This window comes from Natator depressus, chromosome 14, assembly GCF_965152275.1.
Source record: "Natator depressus isolate rNatDep1 chromosome 14, rNatDep2.hap1, whole genome shotgun sequence".
Taxonomy (NCBI): domain Eukaryota; kingdom Metazoa; phylum Chordata; order Testudines; family Cheloniidae; genus Natator; species Natator depressus.
The window spans coordinates 35310732-35333929 of record NC_134247.1 but is presented as its reverse complement, the minus strand read 5'-3'; the positions used below and the strand labels follow the sequence as shown (position 1 = coordinate 35333929).

The window sequence follows — 23198 nt, the reverse complement described above, 5'->3', positions numbered from 1 at the left end:
AGCCTTAGCTCCACATTAATGTAGTTTTTATCTGGGAATTGCACTGTGCATTATGGCCCAGACCTATGAAGAAACTTAGTCACCTAAAGCCCAGACATAGGCCTCTCAATCCCAGTTTTAGGCACCGTGATCCACAAAACCCCACTTGGCTGAAACCCAACCCTGTAGGTGCCTTAACTCACCCAGGACATAAATCTCTGGTGTAAAAGTTCTCTCAGTGTCTAAGTTTGTGCCTCTGGGCACAAGGATCACACGGCTGACTTGCTGTAGACCTCTGGGCACCTAACTCCCACTTGTGCCCCTGGCGACACATAAACTCAGGGGAGGAGCATCTAGCTCACTCACGGGGCCTGATCCAGTAGATGTGCTCAGAGGCCACCCAACAGCACACAGAATGAGGTGGGGGATGGAGATGCAGTGAGCCTCCCTTGTAACATTTAGCCCAGGGGTTAGGGTACCCACCTGGGCTGTGGGAGACTCTGGTTCAAGTCCACCATCTCTGCCAGATGAGGAGAAAGCATTTGAACACGGATCTTCTACCTCTCAGAACAATGCTGTAACCACTGGGCTATGGTACATTCTGATGTGAGGCTCCCTCTGTCTCTTTTGTTTAAGTTGTTACACTTGAATTAAATATTAACTCAGAATCACTCTATAACACCCCTCTGCCCTTCGGCCATCTTGTGTGGAGCATGGCCAGTGCCTTACTCTGTCTCACAGACACACGGAGGTACCTAATCTGCCTGGCTCCAGAAGAGGGGCTCCTGGCCGTGGATCACTAGCAGAGAGAGGCACCAAATTCAGGAGAGGGGTGGGGCTTAAAACATACCCTTCTTGTCAGCCTCTCCCATTGGCTGGCTTACATGGCTCCTAACATGCTGGGTTTTGTGGATCCCATTCTAAGGCACCTGCTTCTCCCCATTCAGTGTATTGGGAGCTCTGAGATGCCTTTGGGGTTACACGAGTTCTCCAGGGTAAACCGCTGCAACCTGCTCACAATGTGGGAGCCTTGTCTGTGCCCACCCAGGGAAACTCTCCCAAAGCTACTGGCTACAGGCAACATGAGGTGCTGTGCTCTGGGCTCCATGAGCTCCACTGTGTCTCTCTGCAGGCTAGCAATTCACACCACGGCTTTGTTACACTCGCGTGCCCAGTCCCGTGTCTCCTCCTGGACACCAGCAATGCACCCCCGCTTACTGGCTTCACCTTGGTTCAACACACTCCTTTGGCACCAGGCACTTAGACACGTCTACAGTAAAACCAAACTGAAGTTTAATTAATAGAGCCCGAGACAGAGACTCAAATAAAAGCGCATGTAGATTTGGAAACATAAAGTTACAGGTAAAAGAAACACAATCTATAGCCTATACTTGTTAGCAGGTTATCCTGTCTAACAGGGTATTTCTCACCCACTGGACAGTTCTATTCACAGTGGCTGCGAGAAGGCTGGTGCAGGGAATGGAATTACGAATTTCCAGCCTTTCACACAATGAGGCTGAGGTTTTCGAACCTGCCTCAGAGATCTGGATGCCAGTCCAAATTCCTGCTTGAAACCTTGTTAAAACTTTGTTTTCATGTTTTTGTTACTATAAATTAGTTTATAGGTGACTTTCAGAAAACCCTGAACTTCAAGCTAACAGCTTTTACATGGGGATAGTTCTCTAGGTATCTGTAATGAACCGTACCTTAGATGTATAGTCACTAATGCCCCAATTCAGCTAAGTACTTACGTATCTGCTTAATTTCTTTGCTGAACAGAGGCTTAAAACAGGAACTTTGAAGAACCCAGGAATGGTCAGCGTAAATCAGAGTGGGGGCCTTGAGCCTGGGATCCTGTCTGGGACAGTGGCCAGTACCAGCTGGTTCAGAGGATGTTGCAAGAGTCCCCCTAGTGGCCAGTGATGGAATAACTTGTCTGTAGCCAAAGTGTCTTCCTAGCCCCCCTCACTCAGAGGTTGACTTAGGCTCTGAGGCAGGAGGGTTTGTCTCCTTCCCAAAGTTCTCCTTCCATTACAATGAACTTCCCCACCTAACTGACTCCCACAACCGACCCCAGCCACCAATTTTCCACCTATGACTCCCTCCTCAACCCCCTCCCCCCCGCCCCATGTCCCTCTGCACAGGATCTGACTGGTTACTTTACAGAGAAAATGCACGAGATCAAACATGACCTCACCCCTCCAGCCCTTCCAAAGTTACACCTCTTCTCTCCTCCTCCAAGCCCTCCAGCTCCTCCCACACCCATCCCCTGATCTCCTTCCCCTCGCTCGTATCCCTCATGCGCCCTTCTCTTTGACTAACCTCCCCCTCTACTCCAACCCTTCGCCTCTCCATACCAACATGGCTTTGTGCCAGCCAGGGGCTGTCCCACCAGCCTGTGCCCCACGAACACTCTCCAGCCACAGGGTCTCAGGGCCCTTCCCTCCCAGCTTTGGTTTTATTTCTTCAAAACTGTTTAACACAAGTTCAGCATATCAGTCACGTCCTTTCCCCTGAACTGGGCTCTTCTGCAGCGGCCTGGCCCCTCCCTGCAGGATAGCACCCCAAAGGCCGTCTGCCTGACAATCAGACATAAACAGGGCTATTTTCCCTGTCCTAGGGTGTCCTGCAGGTGTCTTCCTGCTCCCCGAAGCTCTCCTTAGCTGAGGGACTTGCTGGCCAGACTTTTATGAGGACCAGGAGATCTTTAAGCCGTCGCCCAATCCCTGGCCTCGGCATCAGCTGATTAGTCACAGGGTGGGGCTGGGCCCAACTCCCCTTAAAAGACCAGACACCCTGTGACACTTAGTCTCGCCCATCTTCACACTTTCCATCCCCAACCCCAGTTCCCTGTCTATCTATTGCCCCTTCTGCCTTCCATCTCTAAACTCAGTGAATGCTCTTCCTACAATCGCTGTCCGGAGTTCCTCTCCTCCAATTCCATCCTAGACCCGCTCCAATCTGTCTTCTGTCCCCTGCACTCCCCTGAAACCGCTCTTGCCAAAGTCTCTAATGACCTTCCTGGCCAGATCCTATGGCTTCTGTGTGATCCTCATCCTCCTTGTGCTAGCTTCATGCTCCTCCTTCTTCTGACACCATTGACCAGACCACTTGTCTCCATTAAATCCTTGGCTTTCACAGCTCCCTCCTCTCCCAGTTCTCCTCCTGCCTTTCTAATCACTTCTTCGGTGTCTGTTTTGTTGGGTCAGTCTCTTCCTGTCTCCCTCTTGCAGAGAACACCCCCCAAAGCCCAGTGCTTGGCCCCCTGCTCTCCTCTCTCCACACCCTGCCTCTAGTAGCTCCTATCTACACACATGACTTCATATACCACATCTGTGCCAATGTCTCTCAAACTCCTTCTCCACTAAAGACTGTTCCCACATCTCAGCCTCTCTGACATCTCCTCATCAATGTCCAGAGGGAAACTTAGGTTCAACAGCTTAGTGTTTAATCTCTTCTGCACCCCTCAGAGCCCTCCTCACTTCCTAGTTTCTTCATCCCTTGGATAACACCGCGAGCCCTCCCATAGGCAGGGGGCTATGGCTGCCCTCCCTACCTGCCTCCCATCCACACTGGGCCTCACCAGAGCAAGGTACCAGGGTCTCTGCCCCTCCTGTGGGCCAGGGATTGTGGTTCTGAGGTGGGGTGTGAGGCTTGAGCTGACTGGAAGGAGCCCAGAGTGGAATGGGAGGCCTGGGGTCTGAGCCCTGCTCGAGGTGGCTCCTTATAGGAGGGGACCTGGGCTATTTCCCCTGCCCTGGCTGGGAGAACCACTCCATGATGTTGGCCTGGGTTGGGAGTTGCGGGGGAGGGGGCAGAAAAAACTGTCCTGTATTTTTGAAATACAGTGTTGGCCACCCTAACAACATCTCCATTGCCCAGTCATTCAGGCCAGAAATCTGGGCATCGTCTCTGACTCAGCCTCTCGCTGGGCCTGCACGTCCTGACCTCACCCCAGTCTCCCTGCTCCTGCGTGTATAACATGTCACAGATACAGCCTCTTGTGTCCGTCCCGACAGCCCAGGCTCTTGTTCACCCCAATATCTCACACCTCCACTGCTGTGATCTCCTCCTGTCCGGCCTTGACTTTGTCCCTTCAGCTCCATCCAAAGCACGGCTGCTGGGCTCAGCCCTCAGGATCGTCTCTCCTACCACATCCTCCACTTAGTTCCACTGAGGCCCCCTCCAGCACTGCTGGAGCACAAGCTCCTTGTCTTTGCCTTTAGGTCCCTCAGCAGTTAGTCCCACCCTGTCTGAGTGATTGATGCCACCTTCCCTGTGCCAGCGATGGCAGCCTGCAGGGCCGGTTCCAGGGGTGAGCGCCCAGGGCCGGTTCTAGGGGAGCCGTACTGCCACTGGGCTTTTTTTTTTTTTTCTCCTCCTGGCAGCCTGGATACTGGGTAGGGTGACCAGGTAGCAAGTGTCAAAAATCTGGACACTTTTTGTGTGTGCAGGGGTGGGGAGATAGTTGCATATATAAGACAAAGCCCCTAATATCGGGACGATCCTGATAATACTGGGTTGTCTGGTCACCCGCAGCCTGGGTCACCCGCCTGTCTGCTTCTCCCTTAAACACCTCAGTGTTTTCTCCCACTCCCACTCCAGGCACGGAAAAACATCCCCTCAGTATTAGTAAAGCTGCCCCCTTCTCCTCGCTTTAATCCCTCCTCCAAACCCAGCTGTGCTGTGGCCCCTGGAATCTCTCCCGTCTGGCATTGGGCACCTGGTGAGCTGGGCTTTGGTTTGTTTTTATTGTTATATCCCCCTCCCAACCCCTTCACCCCACTTGTCTATTTCATCCCCCTGTTCTACCCTGTCTGCCAGGCAGAGGGTGAGCTCCCTGGGCCAGGGACTGTCGCTTTGTTAGAGGTGCGTATAGGAACCATAGAAGAGGCTATTGTTTTAGTTGTGGCAGGATATAATGAGGGACCGAGAGAGAGATTGTGCTGCACAGATGGAGAGAAAAGGGCAGCGTAACAGGGTCCTCTGCCCGCCCCTCTTTCTGGGGCCCGCTAACTGCCCCAATAAAGTTCAGAGAGGCTTCCTGTTATGCAGCACCCATGGCTTTATTTACACACACACAGTTCTCCCACCACCAATGTTGAGCTACATACAAGGGTTACAGAGTAACAGCCGTGTTAGTCTGTATTTGTAAACAGAAAAAAGAAAAGGAGTACTTGTGGCACCTTAGAGACTAACCAGTTTATTTGAGCATGAGCTTTCGTGAGCTACAGCTCACTTCATCGGATGCATAGCATATCGTGGAAACTGCAGAAGACATTATATACACACAGAGACCATGAAACAAAACTTCCTCCCACCCCACTCTCCTGCTGGTAACAGCTTATCTAAAGTGATCATCAAGTAGGGCCATTTCCAGCACAAATCCAGGTTTTCTCACCCTTCCCCCCCCCCCCCCCCACACACACATACAAACTCACTCTCCTGCTGGTAATAGCCCATCCCTCTTTGAAACCTCTCTTTATAATGCGCATGATAATCAAGGTGGGTCATTTCCAGCACTAATCCAGGTTTTCTCACCCCCCCCCCCACACCCCCCTCCAAAAACCACACACACAAACTCACTCTCCTGCTGGCAATAGCTCATAGAATATCAGGGTTGGAAGGGACCCCAGAAGGTCATCTAGTCCAACCCCCTGCTCGAAGCAGGACCAATTCCCAGTTAAATCATCCCAGCCAGGGCTTTGTCAAGCCTGACCTTAAAAACCTCTAAGGAAGGAGATTCTACCACCTCCCTAGGTAACGCATTCCAGTGTTTCACCACCCTCTTAGTGAAAAGGTTTTTCCTAATATCCAATCTAAACCTCCCCCATTGCAACTTGAGACCATTACTCCTCGTTCTGTCATCTGCTACCATTGAGAACAGTCTAGAGCCATCCTCTTTGGAACCCCCTTTCAGGTAGTTGAAAGCAGCTATCAAATCCCCCCTCATTCTTCTCTTCTGCAGACTAAACAGTCCCAGCTCCCTCAGCCTCTCTTCATAAGTCATGTGCTCTAGACCCCTAATCATTTTTGTTGCCCTTCGCTGGACTCTCTCCAATTTATCCACATCCTTCTTGTAGTGTGGGACCCAAAACTGGACACAGTACTCCAGATGAGGCCTCACCAGTGTCGAATAGAGGGGAACGATCACGTCCCTCGATCTGCTCGCTATGCCCCTACTTATACATCCCAAAATGCCATTGGCCTTCTTGGCAACAAGGGCACACTGTTGACTCATATCCAGCTTCTCGTCCACTGTCACCCCTAGATCCTTTTCTGCAGAACTGCTGCCTAGCCATTCGGTCCCTAGTCTGTAGCGGTGCATTGGATTCTTCCATCCTAAGTGCAGGACCCTGCACTTATCCTTATTGAACCTCATCAGATTTCTTTTGGCCCAATCCTCCAATTTGTCTAGGTCCTTCTGTATCCTATCCCTCCCCTCCAGCGTATCTACCACTCCTCCCAGTTTAGTATCATCCGCAAATTTGCTGAGAGTGCAATCCACACCATCCTCCAGATCATTTATGAAGATATTGAACAAAACCAGCCCCAGGACCGACCCCTGGGGCACTCCACTTGACACCGGCTGCCACCTAGACATGGAGCCATTGATCACTACCCGTTGAGCCCGACAATCTAGCCAGCTTTCTACCCACCTTATAGTGCATTCATCCAGCCCATACTTCCTTAACTTGCTGACAAGAATACTGTGGGAGACCGTGTCAAAAGCTTTGCTAAAGTCAAGAAACAATACATCCACTGCTTTCCCTTCATCCACAGAACCAGTAATCTCATCATAAAAGGCGATTAGATTAGTCAGGCATGACCTTCCCTTGGTGAATCCATGCTGACTGTTCCTGATCACTTTCCTCTCATGTAAGTGCTTCAGGATTGATTCTTTGAGGACCTGCTCCATGATTTTTCCAGGGACTGAGGTGAGGCTGACTGGCCTGTAGTTCCCAGGATCCTCCTTCTTCCCTTTTTTAAAGATTGGCACTACATTAGCCTTTTTCCAGTCATCCGGGACTTCCCCCGTTCGCCACGAGTTTTCAAAGATAATGGCCAAGGGCTCTGCAATCACAGCCGCCAATTCCTTCAGCACTCTCGGATGCAACTCGTCCGGCCCCATGGACTTGTGCACGTCCAGCTTTTCTAAATAGTCCCTAACCACCTCTATCTCCACAGAGGGCTGGCCATCTCTTCCCCATTCTGTGATGCCCAGCGCAGCAGTCTGGGAGCAGTCTGGGAGCTGACCTTGTTAGTGAAAACAGAGGCAAAAAAAGCATTGAGTACATTAGCTTTTTCCACATCCTCTGTCACTAGGTTGCCTCCCTCATTCAGTAAGGGGCCCACACTTTCCTTGGCTTTCTTCTTGTTGCCAACATACCTGAAGAAACCCTTCTTGTTACTCTTGACATCTCTTGCTAGCTGCAGCTCCAGGTGCGATTTGGCCCTCCTGATATCTTTTCTACATGCCCGAGCAATATTTTTATACTCTTCCCTGGTCATATGTCCAACCTTCCACTTCTTGTAAGCTTCTTTTTTATGTTTAAGATCCGCTAGGATTTCACCATTAAGCCAAGCTGGTCGCCTGCCATGTTTACTATTCTTTCGACTCATCGGGATGGTTTGTCCCTGTAACCTCAACAGGGATTCCTTGAAATACAGCCAGCTCTCCTGGACTCCCTTCCCCTTCATGTTAGTCCCCCAGGGGATCCTGGCCATCTGTTCCCTGAGGGAGTCGAAGTCTGCTTTCCTGAAGTCCAGGGTCCGTATCCTGCTGCTTACCTTTCTTCCCTGCGTCAGGATCCTGAACTCAACCAACTCATGGTCACTGCCTCCCAGATTCCCATCCACTTTTGCTTCCCCCACTAATTCTACCCAGTTTGTGAGCAGCAGGTCAAGAAAAGCGCCCCCCCTAGTTGGCTCCCCTAGCACTTGCGCCAGGAAATTGTCCCCTACGCTTTCCAAAAACTTCCTGGATTGTCTATGCACCGCTGTATGCCTCTTACAATGTGCACAGCAATAATCCAAGTTTAACCAGAACGTCTTGGGGGGGGGGTTGTAGGAAAAAAACAAGGGGAGATAGGCTACCTTGCATAATGACTTAGCCACTCCCAGTCTCTATTCAAGCCCAAATTAATAGTATCCAATTTGCAAATTAATTCCAATTCAGCAGTTTCTCGCTGGAGTCTGGATTTGAAGTTTTTTTGCTTTAAGATAGCGACCCTCATGTCTGTGATTGCGTGACCAGAGAGATTGAAGTGTTCTCCGACTGGTTTATGAATGTTATAATTCTTAACATCTGATTTGTGTCCATTTATTCTTTTACGTAGAGACTGTCCAGTTTGACCAATGTACATGGCAGAGGGGCATTGCTGGCACATGATGGCATATATCACATTGGTGGATGTGCAGGTGAACGAGCCTCTGATAGTGTGGCTGATGTTGTTAGGCCCTGTGATGGTGTCCTCTGAATAGATATGTGGGCACAGTTGGCAACGGGCTTTGTTGCAAGGATAGGTTCCTGGGTTAGTGGTTCTGTTGTGTGGTATGTGGTTGTTGGTGAGTATTCGCTTCAGGTTGGGGGGCTGTCTGTAGGCAAGGACTGGCCTTTCTCCCAAGATTTGTGAGAGTGTTGGGTCATCCTTCAGGATAGGTTGTAGATCCTTAATAATGCGTTGGAGGGGTTTTAGTTGGGGGCTGAAGGTGACGGCTAGTGGCGTTCTGTTATTTTCTTTGTTAGGCCTGTCCTGGAGTCGGTGACTTCTGGGAACTCTTCTGGCTCTATCAATCTGTTTCTTCACTTCCGCAGGTGGGTATTGTAGTTGTAAAAATGCTTGATAGAGATCTTGTAGGTGTTTGTCTCTGTCTGAGGGGTTGGAGCAAATGCGGTTGTATCGCAGACCTTGGCTGTAGACGATGGATCGTGTGGTGTGGTCAGGGTGAAAGCTGGAGGCATGTAGGTAGGAATAGCGGTCAGTAGGTTTCCGGTATAGGATGGTGTTTATGTGACCATCGTTTATTAGCACTGTAGTGTCCAAGAAGTGGATCTCTTGTGTGGACTGGACCAGGCTGAGGTTGATGGTGGGATGGAAATTGTTGAAATCATGGTGGAATTCCTCAAGGGCTTCTTTTCCATGGGTCCAGATGATGATGTCATCAATATAGCGCAGGTAAAGTAGGGGCGTTAGGGGACGAGAGCTGAGGAAGCGTTGTTCTAAATCAGCCATAAAAATGTTGGCATACTGTGGGGCCATGCGGGTACCCATAGCAGTGCCGCTGATCTGAAGGTATACATTGTCCCCAAATGTAAAATAGTTATGGGTAAGGACAAAGTCACAAAGTTCAGCCACCAGGTTAGCCGTGACATTATCGGGGATAGTGTTCTTGATGGCTTGTAGTCCATCTTTGTGTGGAATGTTGGTGTAGAGGGTTAGTTCCCTCCCTCCGAAGCAGTCAGCTCACAGCCAGGAGACTGCCCGTTCTCCTGGCAGCTCCACTTCATACTGGCTCCCAACCCTTATAACAGCTGGCTTGTCAGGCCCACAAGTGGAGCCAATCCCCAGGCCAGGCACCATGCCTGTTACACCAGCCCCAATCTATTTCTCTTGATTGGAGCTGGCTGAGCAGGGGCTAATTAGGTACTTTTGCAGCAGCACCCTGCTACAGGCAGATACTGGAGATAACACTCAAGAAGCAGCAGCAGTGTTTGGAAATGGTTTGGGTGTGCAGAGGGAGGAACCAAAAATAACCACAAGGTTGTGGGCACTGAGAATTGGCCAGGGTGATCACTAGGGACCCCAGTGAGAGCGGTCTGAGTGGAGTGGGAAGTCAGACTGGAAGGGATCTAGGACAGCTGGAGACACAAGCATTGTTTGCAGACTGGGTTCACTGAGTTCAGAGACAAAAGGGAGGAGGGTGATGGGGCAGGCGTTAGAGGGGTGGGTGGGGAAAAGGAGGAGGTTTGTGAGTAAAGTTAGACTGGGGCATAAATATTTGCACGGTCAGGCCCTGAGACTATAAACTCTTTGGAGTAGGGATTGTGTTTTATAGTCTGGAGTGTGTGCGTACAGGTCCTAGCACAGTGGGGCTCAGCCCTGAGTGTGACCTCTAGATGCAACTGGAATGCAAATAATGTGGAATGGGGCAGGAGACTGGCCATGGGATATGGAGGTATGACATTAGGTGGGGCTTAAAGGTAGGTTTGCCAACCCTCCAGGATTGGTCTGGAGTCTCCAGGAATTAAAGGTGTGCGTGTCTGTGCAGAGGACGGGGGCTGAAGAGGGGCAGGTTGGGAGGGTTTCCGGGATCAATATGGGAGGGACAGAGAGTAGTGATGTGGAGCCAGGAAGCCCTGTTCTCTGGTCCAGGTTTACCTGTGCAGTGTTTGAGGTGTATAACATAGTACATGTAACAGCTGGGGCAGGACAGGTTGGGTCCCTGCCTCCCTAAGAGGCCAGCTCCTGTGCTGTGCTCTGCCTAGCGTCTTATGGACAAATTTTACAAAACATTCATGTCACCAGTGAGGGAGACGTTGCTTTTAGCTTGACAATTGTGCATTAAGTTTTGTTAACTCCCGCTGTCTCTTTTACTTTCCAGGGGAATACGAGGCAGTGAAAGGTATGTGTGTTTTTTTACTAGTTTTGATTATGCTTTAAATTGGAAAAGGAACACTCAGAGCTGTGTGTGCAAAGACATATTAGTGTAAAAAATTAATGTGTTACTGAGACAGGTAAGGTACATGACAATGGGAAATCCAGATATTAGCCAGACATAACGGATGGAAAATTTGTGGTATTGAAATATGAATATTAACTACAGTTGCCAATGGCACAATACCATACACCCTTGCCCCACCCTCTGTCCCGCCTCTTCCCCTAGGCCCTGCGCCTTCTCTGAGGCCCCACCCCCACTCACTCCATCTCTCCTCCCTCTGTCGCTCACTCTCCACCACCCTCACTCATTTTCACTTGGCTGGGGCAAGGGTTCAGGGTGCGGGAGGGGGTGATGGCTCTGACTGTGGGTGCAGGCTTTGGGGTGGGACCAGAAATGAGGGGTTCAGGGTGTGGGAGGGGGCTCTGGGCTGGGGCAGGGGTGCAGGAGGGGGTGAAGGCTCCAGCTGGGGGTGCGGGCTCTGGGGTGGGGCCAGGGATGAGGGGTTTGAGGTGCAGGAGGGGTCCGGGCTGGAGCCGAGGGGTTTGAAATGTGCAAGCAGGCTTAAGGCTGGAGCAGAAGTTTGGTGTGCGAGAGGGGGTGTGGGCTCCAGGAGGGAGTTTGGGTGCTGGTGGGAGCTCAAGTCTGGGGCAGGGGTTTAGGGTGTGGGCTCTGGGAGGGAGTTAGGGTGCAGGAGAGGGTTCCGACCTAGGTTGGGGTGCTGGAGAGGGTTTGGGGTGCGGACTCCAACCTGGCGGTGCTTACCTTGGGCAGCTCCCAGTCAGCGGGGCTCCTTGCCTGCCCTGGCTCTGCGTAGCTCCTGGAAGCAGCCAGCATGTCTGGCTCCTTGGCGCAGCGTCAGCCAGGTGTCAGGCACTCCCCCGCAGCTCAAATTGGCCTGGTTCCCGGTCAATGGGAGCTGTGGAGCCGCCACTCAGGGCGGGGGCAGTGCTCAGAGCTTCCCTGATCACCCCTGTGCCTAGGGGCCGCAGGGACATGCTGGCTGCTTCCAGGAGTCACACGGAGCCAGGGCAGGCAGGGAGCCTGCCTTAGCCCCGCTGCACCGCCGACTGGACTTTTAATGGCCCGGTCAGCAGTGCTGACCAGAGCCGCCAGTGTCCCTTTTCGACCAGGTGTTCCAGCCAAAAAACCGGACACCTGGAAACCCTAATATTACTAGTTTTATTTTTCACATTAACCCTTGGAAATAGAGTCTTAAACACAAACAAACAAACTTCACTTACTGTCACCGGAGACACCCTGTAACGAGAACAATAATTATTTTACATGAATAGGGCCCACCCTGTGAACTCTCCATGGATGTACTCCCACACACAGAGGTTTCCTTGGAGCAGGATCAGGCCCTCTGAGCCCTATTGGTTTCCACACACAGCAGCTGTAGGATCAGGCACATGGGTCTGATCACACTGAAGCCAGCAGGAGTTGTAGGAGCTCAGCACCCCTTGGGGTCACCAGCATCACCCAGGGGATGGAGACACTTACGAAGGAAGAGTTCTTTGAGCTGCAGGCCCAGGTTCTCTGCTGGGCCAGGACTTGCTCGAGGTGGGGGCAGGGCAGGAGCTGGTTATGGCTCCCTGGTTCTCAGGATGCTCCAGGGGCTGTTCTGATTCACTCCAGCTGGCTGTGGTCCCTGAGAATTGGTGATGTGCCCTGCCCTGCCCCAGCACACACACCCCAGCCCCTCATTCCCAGCCCTGACGTGCCCCCTACACCAGGATGAGGGGGGCAATTGGCACACGAGCCAGTTACACTGTTTTACCCCAGCTGGGCTCTCCCTACACCAGGGGAATTCTCTGATGTCCAGGGCCTGGTCCCAGCCAGTCTGCACCATCCCAGCGCACAGTGACTGGAGCAGGGAGAGAACTGGGCCCTTTATCTAACCCCCGACTCACATGAGTGATCCCCACAGGTGTGGCCCCATTGACTTCTGGGGGGGAGGTTTTGCGGGATCAGGTGCGATAAAAGAGGAGCCCTAATTACTGATTAGGAGCCCAGTCCTGCTGTCCTTACTCAGGCAAAATTCCCCCTGAGGCCAATGTAAAGTGGGTTTCGAACTGGGCACTTCTGTTACTGAGAATCTCTCCTATTGATTCATTTATGTTCTTTTTTCCCTTTTCTCCCCTCTCATTCCCATGGACCCTCTGGCAGAACTGGGTAAGCTCCATGTCGTTTATTTCTCACAGTGTGAGACTTGCTGAGTCTGCGACTTGCTGAGTCTGCATTTCGTTGGTGTAAATTCTCATGTCTGGTTATTTCAGGACTCGCCAGAGCCCGAGGATACGCAGGTAACTAACGCTGACACTGCCGCAGTCCCTCGGTTGCTGCTCAGTCCTCTTACAGTAACTAAGGGGTGGGGCAAAATGTCATTGTCCATGTGAAAAGAAAAGGAGTACTTGTGGCACCTCAGAGACTAACCAATTTATTTGAGCATAAGCTTTCATGAGCTACTGCTCACTTCATCGGATGCAATGTCATTGTCCATGTGAAAGTGAGAGAGAGAGAGAGAGAGAGAATACCCAGCCTCCCTCCCCCCCCCCCCCCCCCCCGCACACCCTGCTGTGTGTGGGAAGCTGGTGCCCCAGGCAATTGTTTAACTCCTCTCTGTTGCTATGTTATGGCCTCTAGTCAGTTAATTATTTATTTCACTGCTCACCATTTTTTGGCAGAAACATCCAGCCGATGAGCTTATCCAACCCTGCTGGATGCGGTGGCAGAGCGTGGGTGGAGGGCAGAGGGGCAGCTGGTGTCTCTAGAAGGGTTGCTGGGGTGAGGAACAAGGCATCCAAACCTCCTCTCCCCACACTGAGGGCTTGCGGCTTGGGGAATTCACGGGGAAGAGCCCAGCATGGCTAGTGTGGAATCGCTGTTCTGCACCATAAATAGGGAGGGTGTGAATTTAAAGGTATTCCGCACTAACTCCCCATGTGGACACCATTATTCTGCACTCAGTCTGCAGCAGGGAGTGAGGGCACTCAGTTCCATTGTGGATTAACCCAAAGCAGAGAAGGGCACTCTTAGCATGGAATCAGTGTCCGCATAGGCAGTCAGTGCTGACTAGCTGTTCTGCACTAGCTACTCAGGGCTTTTCCCTGTGTAGACAAACCCTTAAAGTTACTTCCAAGGGAAAGAGGAGAAGTATCCCCTCTCCCCTGGACTACAAGCCCTGACTGTCCCTTGCTTGGCTGTCCACACTCCAGCTCCCCCATGACAACTCCATGCCCCAGGTGCAGGCTTCAACAGGAACATCTGCAGCACCTGGGAAATCTGAGGGCAGCATAAAACAAACAGTATTTCTTATTGAGTTAAAGGCCGGATTCTGCCACCCTGGCACAATGGGATTCAAGGGGCTGCCCAGCGTGAGTCCGTGTGGCACAATCTGACCCTAAACACACTGATATTATTTGTACTGCAGGACTGCCTGGAGTTTCCTGCCATGCTCAGGGCCCTGGTGCTGGGAGCTGTAAAACACATAACAGACCATCCCTGCCCCAAAGAGCTTCCAGTCTGAATAGACCAGATGGACACAGGGTGGGGGAAGGAAGTATTATCATAATGGGTGGCATGCGAACCCCCCTTCGGGGAAGCTAGCCATGTGGCCCAGCCCCTTCTGCCCAAGGCCCCCCCTCCCCAACTCCCATCTGCTGGAGCCCCAAATGTCCACTACCCCTGTCAATGCACCCCACCCGCCCCAGCAGCCAGAGGAGTCCTGGCCAAACTGTCCTGAACCACTGGCCGGCGCCAGCACCGTAGCACCCCCAGTGCTGGCCCCCAGTGCCAGGTCGCTGGCTGGCCTCAGCACCGCCCCCAGCACTGGGTTGTTAGCCTCTGGCCAGCAGCAAAGCTGAGCTCCCGCCGGCTTGGGCAATGGCTTGGGGGAGAGCGCGGAACATAGGCAGGGCCAGAGTCTGGCCTATTTTACCCACCGCCCATGACGATTATCCCCATTTCACAGCTGGGGAACTGAACCACAGAGAGACTCAGTGACTTGCCCAAGGTCACACGGGCAGCCTGTGGCGAAGCTGGGCCTAGATCTGTTGGTTCCTAGGACAGCACTTTAACCATGGAGGGAGTTTGTTCGTGGTATAGGGAGAGCTGGTGGGAGAAGGGAACAAGGTGAGCATGAGGGTGAGTGGGGCTGGTAGTGGGGGTGCAGCAGGGGGTGAGCAGGGTAGAGCCTGGGAGGGGAGGACAAGGAGTGGAGCCAGTGAAGGGGATGGCAGTGGGTGTGAGGCATCCAGGATGGTGGGGAGGAGGAGTTGGGTGGCAAAGATCAGAACAGAATTACAGGGCAAGGCAAGAGTCAGGAAGGCCAGGTGCTCTTTCCAGACACCAACCTAGGCTCTGGTTCATTTCATCCCTGCTCCCCTCCCCACCTCTGCTCCCCTCCCACCTCACTGCCCCCAGCCCAGTCTGTGTCCATTGGACCTGGTCACAAATGGGTCTGGGCCATTTCATGTCCCTGAGCCTTTAGGGATCCCGAGCCTCACATCCCCCTCCCACACTCCCTCAGCTGGCTCAAGGTGGCCCTGCAAACACCCCACCTCAGTTTACCCTCTTCACACTCCTTACATTACTCCACACAGTCCAAAAGGTCTGAGACAAAAGTCCCCTGCTGAGGTCTGTTTTCAGTCCACATAAACCCCAAAATAAAATCTTTTCCTTTGCTCTGCTCCAGCCCTGACTCTCACTCCAGCTCCTCACTCTCCTCAGGAGTCCCTCAGCCCCCCAGTTCCCAGAGCTGGGCTTGGTTCTGTCTTCCTCATGGAATCAGGAGCCCCCAGAGCTGGGTTCAGGTCAGGCTGTACCTTTATTCCCTGCAGCTCTCAGCTTTAGGGCTCTGTCCTGCTGTGGGCTGTCATTGTCACCTCCAGGTGCTCTTCTCCCTCAGGGGAGCCCCTCTCTCTGGGGGCATCCCCTCCAGGCTCCTTGCTCTGTGAGCTCTCCTGGGATCCTTTCTCCTCAGCAGTTTCCTGTCTCTAGGACCCTTCAGCTGAACCCTGGTAACCCTTTATCAGGCTCATTAGCTGTTTGGCTGCCAACCAGCCATCTCGAGATTTAATTACTTCCAGGTGGGTCTGGGTTGGCTGGTTCTCCCTTACAGGAGCCTGTCATAGGTAGACTGGGCCCTGACTCCCCTTAAAGGGCCAGCCCCCCCATGACATCCCTTCCCCCCACAAAGCCAACCTGTACCCAAAGGAAGGCTTGACCATGGCTCACACTTGGTTATTGTCTGCACCCAGGGGGGTACTTCCTGCCCTGCTGCCACAAGGAAATCTGCAAGGCCATTGGCCATATTTTTATTCTCGTCACTGAAGTATAAGGAGACCAGGAGTTGTGTCTCCACTGTTCTATGTAGCTCATGTGACAGGCAAAATCCTCCATAGTCTGCAACGTGGCATAGTTCAGAACTTGTACCCCCTGTAAGGGCATGTCTACACTGCAAACTTAAGTCAACCTATGTTAGGTCGCCTTTCAGCCACGGCAGTCATTATTGGGTTGGCTGTTGTCCACACTGCCCTCCTTTTCTCAGCTGTGCCCAGCTCCCTCCCAGGAGCCCAGCTGCCCCACGGAGATCTTGGGCAGCCACCCAGGTTTCTCACCTCCCTTAGCAGGGAGTTAGGATGGAGGGCAGCCAGGCTTCAGCTGAAGCCCACCATGGGTCCGGGCTTTCTTGATAATTTCACGGCTCCAGCGTGGAGCCGTGAAATTAACAACAGCCAACAGCTGAGGTAAATAAGGCAGTGTCTACACCAACACTGCATCACCCTAACTACACCGACATTAGTCCTATGCCTCTCGTGCAGGTGGAGTTATTATGTCGGTGTAGTGCAGCACTTACATCAGTGGGAGCAAGGCTGTCGTGTGTACACTGACTTAATTAGGTCAGTGTAAGCTGCCTTATGTCAGACTGACTCTGTAGTGTAGACCAGACCTAAGTCAGGCCCTCTGGCCATCACAGAGGTAGTCAATAGCACTGACCTTTCACCACTGGTGTCATGCTCCTGTGCCAGATATGGACTGGCCACAGCGCTTCCCTCTGAGCCAGATACACACCAGCTGTGTTCAGTGTAAGATCAGTTAAGGCTCTGCCAGGTCTGACTGAGGATTGTTTAAAAAGGGTATTTAGCACACAGCAGCACCTAGTGGCTGAACAGTATAATACAGTTTAGCATTCCATTACATCTTCCCCTTTAAATCCTACATTCCTACCATTGCCAGTATTTACACTATCATACTGTATTTGGAGCACAGTATGGATCAGTCTGTCAGGTGTCTCTGAATGGCACTGGTCTTCTAATTACAGGACCCGAATATGTAACAGATTGGTCCTCTGGGTGTTCGTTCGTTCCAATGACTGACTGTGGTCGGTCTGGAATCCTTGAGTCGTCTTCTTGCTCTGCATCCACCATCTGCAGAGTTGGCTCTGTCGATTGTTCTTTCTGAGGAACCAACTGTAGATATTGACAGTTTCTGCTGAGCTCTCCTCTGTCAGTCTCGACCACATACAATCTGGGCGCTGAATTATTTTTCTTTACGACAGCTGCAGTATTCCATTCTTTTTCTCCATCCAGTTTGACACAAACACCGTCACCAGGTTCTAGGCCTGGTAGGTCTCTGAGTGGTGTCTGTTGTAAAAGTGTTCCTAAGCTCTTTTTGCCTTTTTATCTGATTTGGCTACTCCCTACATTGGGAGGGCAGTTCTCAGCTGTCTTCCCATCGGGAGTTGTGCTGCACTGTATCCAGGAGCTGCTATTGGTGTTGGTCTGTAACTCAGAAGAGCAAAGAATGGATCTTTAGGATATTCTTGGCTGTCTGTACAGCTCTTTCAGCTTCTCCATTCGCTTGTGAGTAATATGGGCTGCTAGTAATATGAGGAAGACCATATTTTATTTGGATAAATTAAATTCTGCCGCAGTGAATTGTGGTCCGTGCTCTGTCACAAGTTCTTCAGGAACCCTGAAATGACCAAAAGTGCACTTCAGTTGCTCAGTAACACTGTGGTATGTTACATCTTTCAAGTCCACTATTTCTATATACCTGGAAAAATAATCCACAACTACGAAGTAATGATGTCCCCTGAATTCACCTAAATCTGCAGCGAGTCTCTTCCAAGGTCTCTTTCATTCAGACTAGCTCCTTCTTTGCATCATTAATTACTACTGGCCATATCTTTTTTCCTGCAGCAAAAGAGCTCCAGGAGATCATTTTGAATCCTCCTCCGCCCACATGACTGTGTATCATGTTATCAGCTGGAAAAGCACCTTAATTGCTCCCCGTAGGAACGTGCTACTTACGGTGTACTACTTAGGCTGCCAGTCCTGGTGCTCTGAGCGGCATAGTAAGGTGGCAGGGAGTGGGGGGGTTGGATAAGAGGCAACGGGTCCCGGGGGGCAGTCAGGGGACAGGGAACAGGGGCAGTTGGATAAGCATGGGAGTCCTGGGGGGCCTGTCAGGGGGCAGGGGTGTGGATAGGGGGCGGGGCAGACAGGGAGCAGGGGGGGTTGGATGGGTTGGGAGTTCTGAGGGGGGAAGTCAGGGCGGAAAGTGGCAAGGGGAGGATAGGGGGCAGGGGCCTGGCTGTTTGGGGAGGCAAATTGCTCCCCATAGGAATGTGCTACTTACACTGTACTACTTACGGCTGCCAGTCCTGGTACTCCGCAAGTAGCACATTCCTACGGGGAGCAATTGAATACACTGCACCCGGCGGCTCTCGCAGCCGCGCTGCCTGGCAGGAGCTCGCAGCCCCGCCGCCCAGAGTGTTGACTGCACGGTGAGCTGAGGCTGCGGGGAGGGGGGACAGCAGGGGAGGGGTGGGGGGCTAGCCTCCCCGGCCGGGAGCTCAAAGGCCAGGCAGGACGGTCCCGCGGGCCGGATGTGGCCCATGGGCCATAATTTGCCCACCTCTGCACTAGATGGTTTGGGTTGAGATCCAGTCCTTGAGCAGCACATCTCCTCTAGCTCCTCCTCAGCCTTGGGGCTGGCAGGGTGCTCAGCTGTGCGAGGCCTTCTGCCCTGCTCCCCTCAGCTGCAGCAACCTTTTCTCCTAGCTCTGCCCAGTCCATTGTGGGTGGGGTTGCTGGGTCGCTGTAGAGGACACGGCCACTAGTGCAGCTTCCCTTTTAGCCAGCACCTCTGTATCTGTGCCTGTCGACATCCAGCCCTTCAGTGCGTGATCCACTTGTTCCCCTAAAAACCTCCCAGGACACCCGCAGCATCACTGCACTCCCCTGTGTAAATGCAGCCTCCTGGTGATTTATTGCTGGGCTCTCTTATCGCACACACCAGAGCCCTCAGCCTGCACCTCTGCCCTCTCCTGAGCCATCAGCTTTAGTCTGTCTAGTTCTTTAACTTATTCCAGGAGCTGCTCCTTCTCCTCTATTAGGAAACATCTACACTGGAGCTAAGAGGTGCGATTCCCAGCTCATGTAGACGTAGCTGAGCTAGCACCTAAAAATAGCCATGTGGCCAGCATGGCACAGGGGGCAGCTTCAGCTACCTGCCTGAGTACAAACCCGCCCAGCCCCTTGGTGCATACTCAGGCAGCTGGTCCAAGCTGCCCACACTACCCTGTCTACACTGCTATCTTTAGTGTGCTAGCCTGAGCAGAGTTAGTGCAGGTCCGTTTACATGAGCTGGGAATCTCACCTCCCAGCTCAGTTATAGACATACCCTCAGTTTCACCTTCTCCAACTTTCTTCCTTCTGACCGGCGTGGAAGGCTCCTGTGTCCCAGCAAACCATCCTCTAGTTTCCCAGCCACACCACTCACGTCCTGCAGCCCTTTCTGGGCCCCTCCTTCGCAAGGCCTAGGGCTTGTTCAAGCCCTTCCCGTTTTGGCTCCTGGGTAACTTTCCTCTTGCCTGGCTCATTTTCTACCTTGGCTGCCTGCAGCTTGGGGGTCTTGAGACTGTTGTTCTCCATCTCCCTGTTGCATTACTCCTCCCTTGGCTGAACTATTCCGGTCTCCAGGTGCTGCTTCTCTAGGGCCAGGGCTCCTTGACCAGGGGTATTGGCAATTCCAACTGTTGCTTTCTCCCTGTGGTGTGGTGCCTGGCGCTTGGTACATTCAGCAGCTATGAGTTTCTCCTGAATATCAATAATCACACCAGTCCTTGGCTCATGTGGGTGCTGGAGTTTTATCTCCAATGGCTGGGCTTCTTGGGAGCTACAGCAGAATTTCTTCTGCCGAACGCCGTGTTCCTTTTTCAGTGCATTGACCCATTTGCTCTCTGTAGCCACAATCTGGTGGCTTCTCTCCTGCTCTGTGAGTAGCTCCTTCTGCCTGTCCTCTGGTCACTGGGTTTGCTCCTGTTGCTTGGCCAGTTTCAGTAAGAAAACCCGCACCTGGGCCTGCAAATTACAGAGCTGTTCAGTAGCCCTCTCAAGGCTCTAGTAACACCACTCTCTTGGGACCACCAGAAATGCTGAATCACATTTCGATTCTGCCCCAGCTCCCCTGGCCCAGAGACCCGGCTGTCCACTAGAGCTGCTGGTTGGATCATTTTCCAAAGGAGTCTTTTCAGGTTCCTGGGGGAAGCTGCTCAAACGCCCCCAATTCCCAAGCTTTGAATCTGGGAGCGAGGCTAAGGTATCCCTGGTAAGCAGGTCTGAAACCCATGGCTGGCCTCTCCTTCTGATGCTTATACCCCAGGGCCTGCTTTCTTAGCAGCCCATTTTACCCAGTCCTAGAAACTCTTCCTGCCCCATAGTGACATCGCCTCTGCCCAAAATCCAAAGTTCTTGTAGGGCAGCATCTTTTCACATGTCCCTTTTCCCTGCAGTCAAAACAAATTAACCCTGGGGGAGGGTCACTTTTCCCAGCCCAAAATGGGGTTCCCACGGTCCTGGGCCTGACCTCCCCATGTCAGGGTGTCTCTAATAACCTGGGACTTCCCTGTTCCCCGAGTGTTCTGGGAAACCAGGCCAGTCTCCCCATTCTTGCTCCTGGAGGCAACCCCATCTTATGTGCCAGTCCTGCCCACAGTCTGTGTACAGCCTTGGACCAGCCCTGTCTGTGGTGGGTCAGGGTGACTCTTTGCAGTCACTGGCCCTCCTCAATGCATTGCTGTGGGTGCCTGGGCACTTCCAGCAATGGGAGCTGGAACACCCATGGCTGTTGCTGGCCCTCCAGACACCAGCTTGGGAGAGTGAATGTCCCACCGTCATGGAAGGTGTCTGTGCCGTGCTGCTCTGTCAGCCCTCCTGGGTGAGTCTCAGAGCCAGGGAGACAGACATCAGCTTGTGGGGTTTGTGCTACAGCATTGAACACAGCTGTGTAGATTTTGTGCCTGGGGCTGGAGTTAGGGCTTGAAGCCCACCCTGCTCCCTGGGCTTAAGAGCCCAAAATTCAGACTGAGCCAGAAGGTCTGTACGGCTTTTTAGTGCCATAGCAGGAGCCCCACAAACCTCAGTCTGTCCACCAGGCTCTGAGACTCGCTGCCGCGGGCTGTGTACACAAACCCAAAGTGTCCCCAGAGTCTGGGTGTGAAAGTTCCCTGCGTGTCTGACTCAGGGCAGGTTAATTAGAGCGAGGGGGGTGGCTGGCGCAGTCGTTAGATGGAGACACCTGAGCACTTGGGGCTCTGAGATGGTCTCTGTGACCATTATCTGCTCTGGGAGACATCCAGGTGCAGCTGCAGAGGGTCTGTGCCACTCGCAGAGTCCATGGGACAAATCTCTCTGGGCAGAGGGTTCAGGCTGGAGCCAAGTCTCCATTTTCAGCCTGATGTGGGGGTGAGATCAGGGTCTGGAGGGGAATTTTTCTACCAAGGGCAAATTTAACAGCAGCTCTGGGGTGTTTCATAGCTGATGCCCTGAGCATGGCCTGCCCATAACTGTGTGTTTCTGGGGATGTTGACAATCACTCACTGCAAGTCTCTGGAGTTTGGACTCCTAAGCTGCTCAGACAGGTTTTAAATGGGGCTGGGAGAAATGTTTTGGAGAAATAGTTTATATTTTTGGTTCGATTGAAACGCTTCCCGAATCCATGTTGAGTTTGCTGACTAGTTTTAATGAACAGAAAAAGGTGCCCCCTGTGTGATGTGGGGCGGGAATTGGAATGTGGGTCTCCTCCCCTCAGGTGACGGCTGGAACCGCTGGGCTCCGGGTGTCTGACGTGGGGCTCCCTCAATCTCTCCTGCTGAAGACGCCCCCCCTGTGTCTAAACACTGCCATGGGCCCTCGGCCAAAGCGTGGGAGTGAGAATGACTCTGCAGCCCAGTGGGTCGGGTCCTACCTTGGAGCCCAGAGTCCAGCTGCCCTGCTCCAGTGACCCTGTAATTACTAACCCATAACCCCAGTGAGGGGAGGGGTTACGGCCCCTGGCACAGCAGTGTCTCAGGCCATGTCTGCCGGGGTTTCCTTGCACCGATGTAGCTGCCCCGGTGCACACGCCTAGTGCAGACGCGCTGCGCAGGTATGGATTGGGACTGGCACCCGATGCACCTTCTCCCAGATGAAGGGGGCAGGAAGTGAGGAAATCCCCCCTCCAAAGCAACAGAGATTCCCTGGGGTCTGCCCATTCCCTCATATGCCTCTGCCTCCCAGGTGCCTGCGACTCCACAGTACCACTCGGCCCTTGCCTCTATTCATCCATAACCACAGTGAGGGGAGGGGTTATGGCAGGGGATGGCCACCGACATAACCCAGCCAACCTCCTCTGACTTCAGCGCAGGCAGGAAGGGGTTAAGCCCTAAGGATGCATTGTGCACCAGGGCCCAGGGAACTTGATTGCAAGGGCTTCAGCGAATGGGGCCAGAGAGGTGGCTCAGCAGGGGAGGGTGCCTAGGGGATGGAGTCGCTCTGCACTCCCTGGGGGCAGGAACCTACCCTGGGGGCTGCTGTGGAGCCTGCAGGTTTGGGGCGTGAACAGGCTGGAAATCACCCCCACCCCCTCCCCCACCCCCACAGCTTAGCTGAGGAGAGGCTTCCTTGTGCCAGTGCTGGGGGGGGGGGGCACATGCAGAGCTCGGCTCCTCTTGGCCAGTGCCCTGGGCCGGAGGGACCTGGGCGTTCCCAGAGTGCTGGCCCAGCCAGAGGCAGTGGGGGAAGGAAAGAGCCTGCTAGCGATGCCGCTGGTGAGCTGCTGAGTGCTCAGATCAGGGGCAGGTTCTTCACACAGTGCTGGGAGCAGGATGTGCCCCACTGGGGGGCAGCAGATACGGAGGAGCAGTGAGGCTGGGGGCGGGGGAAGGGGCAAAGCAGGGAGAGGACAGCGAGAGGGGGAGCATGTAAAGGGCCGAGGGGTGGGAAGCAGGGGCAACATGTAACCGGCTGCCACCTGGTGCCTGCCCGCACTCACCAGCCACCGCAGCTTGCAGCACGCAGCCAGCGCTGGCCGGAAACGGGACAGGGCAGGGCCCTGTTGGCTGAGAGCTGGCACACAATGGGGGCTGCACAGATGGACCAGCAGGGGGAGAGTCCGGCCCTGCGTTCTGCATCTTCACCCAACCACCAGCCTTGCAAACCCACCCCCATTGTCAGCCACTGGCCACCTCCTCCTCACTGCTGGTGGGTGGGCGTCTGGTGAGCAGGGATCTG

General features: G+C 53.1%; 1 protein-coding gene across 1 annotated transcript in view; it reads left to right on the top strand.

Moving 5' to 3' along the window:
- Positions 1-23198, top strand: part of LOC141998858 (butyrophilin subfamily 1 member A1-like) — a 55899-nt gene that overhangs the window by 28875 nt on the left and 3826 nt on the right. Inside the window, exons 10-11 of the mRNA XM_074971831.1 lie at positions 10585-10605; positions 12918-12944. Of these exons, the coding sequence (XP_074827932.1) occupies positions 10585-10605; positions 12918-12944 (48 nt within the window). The remainder of the gene's footprint in view (positions 1-10584; positions 10606-12917; positions 12945-23198) is intronic.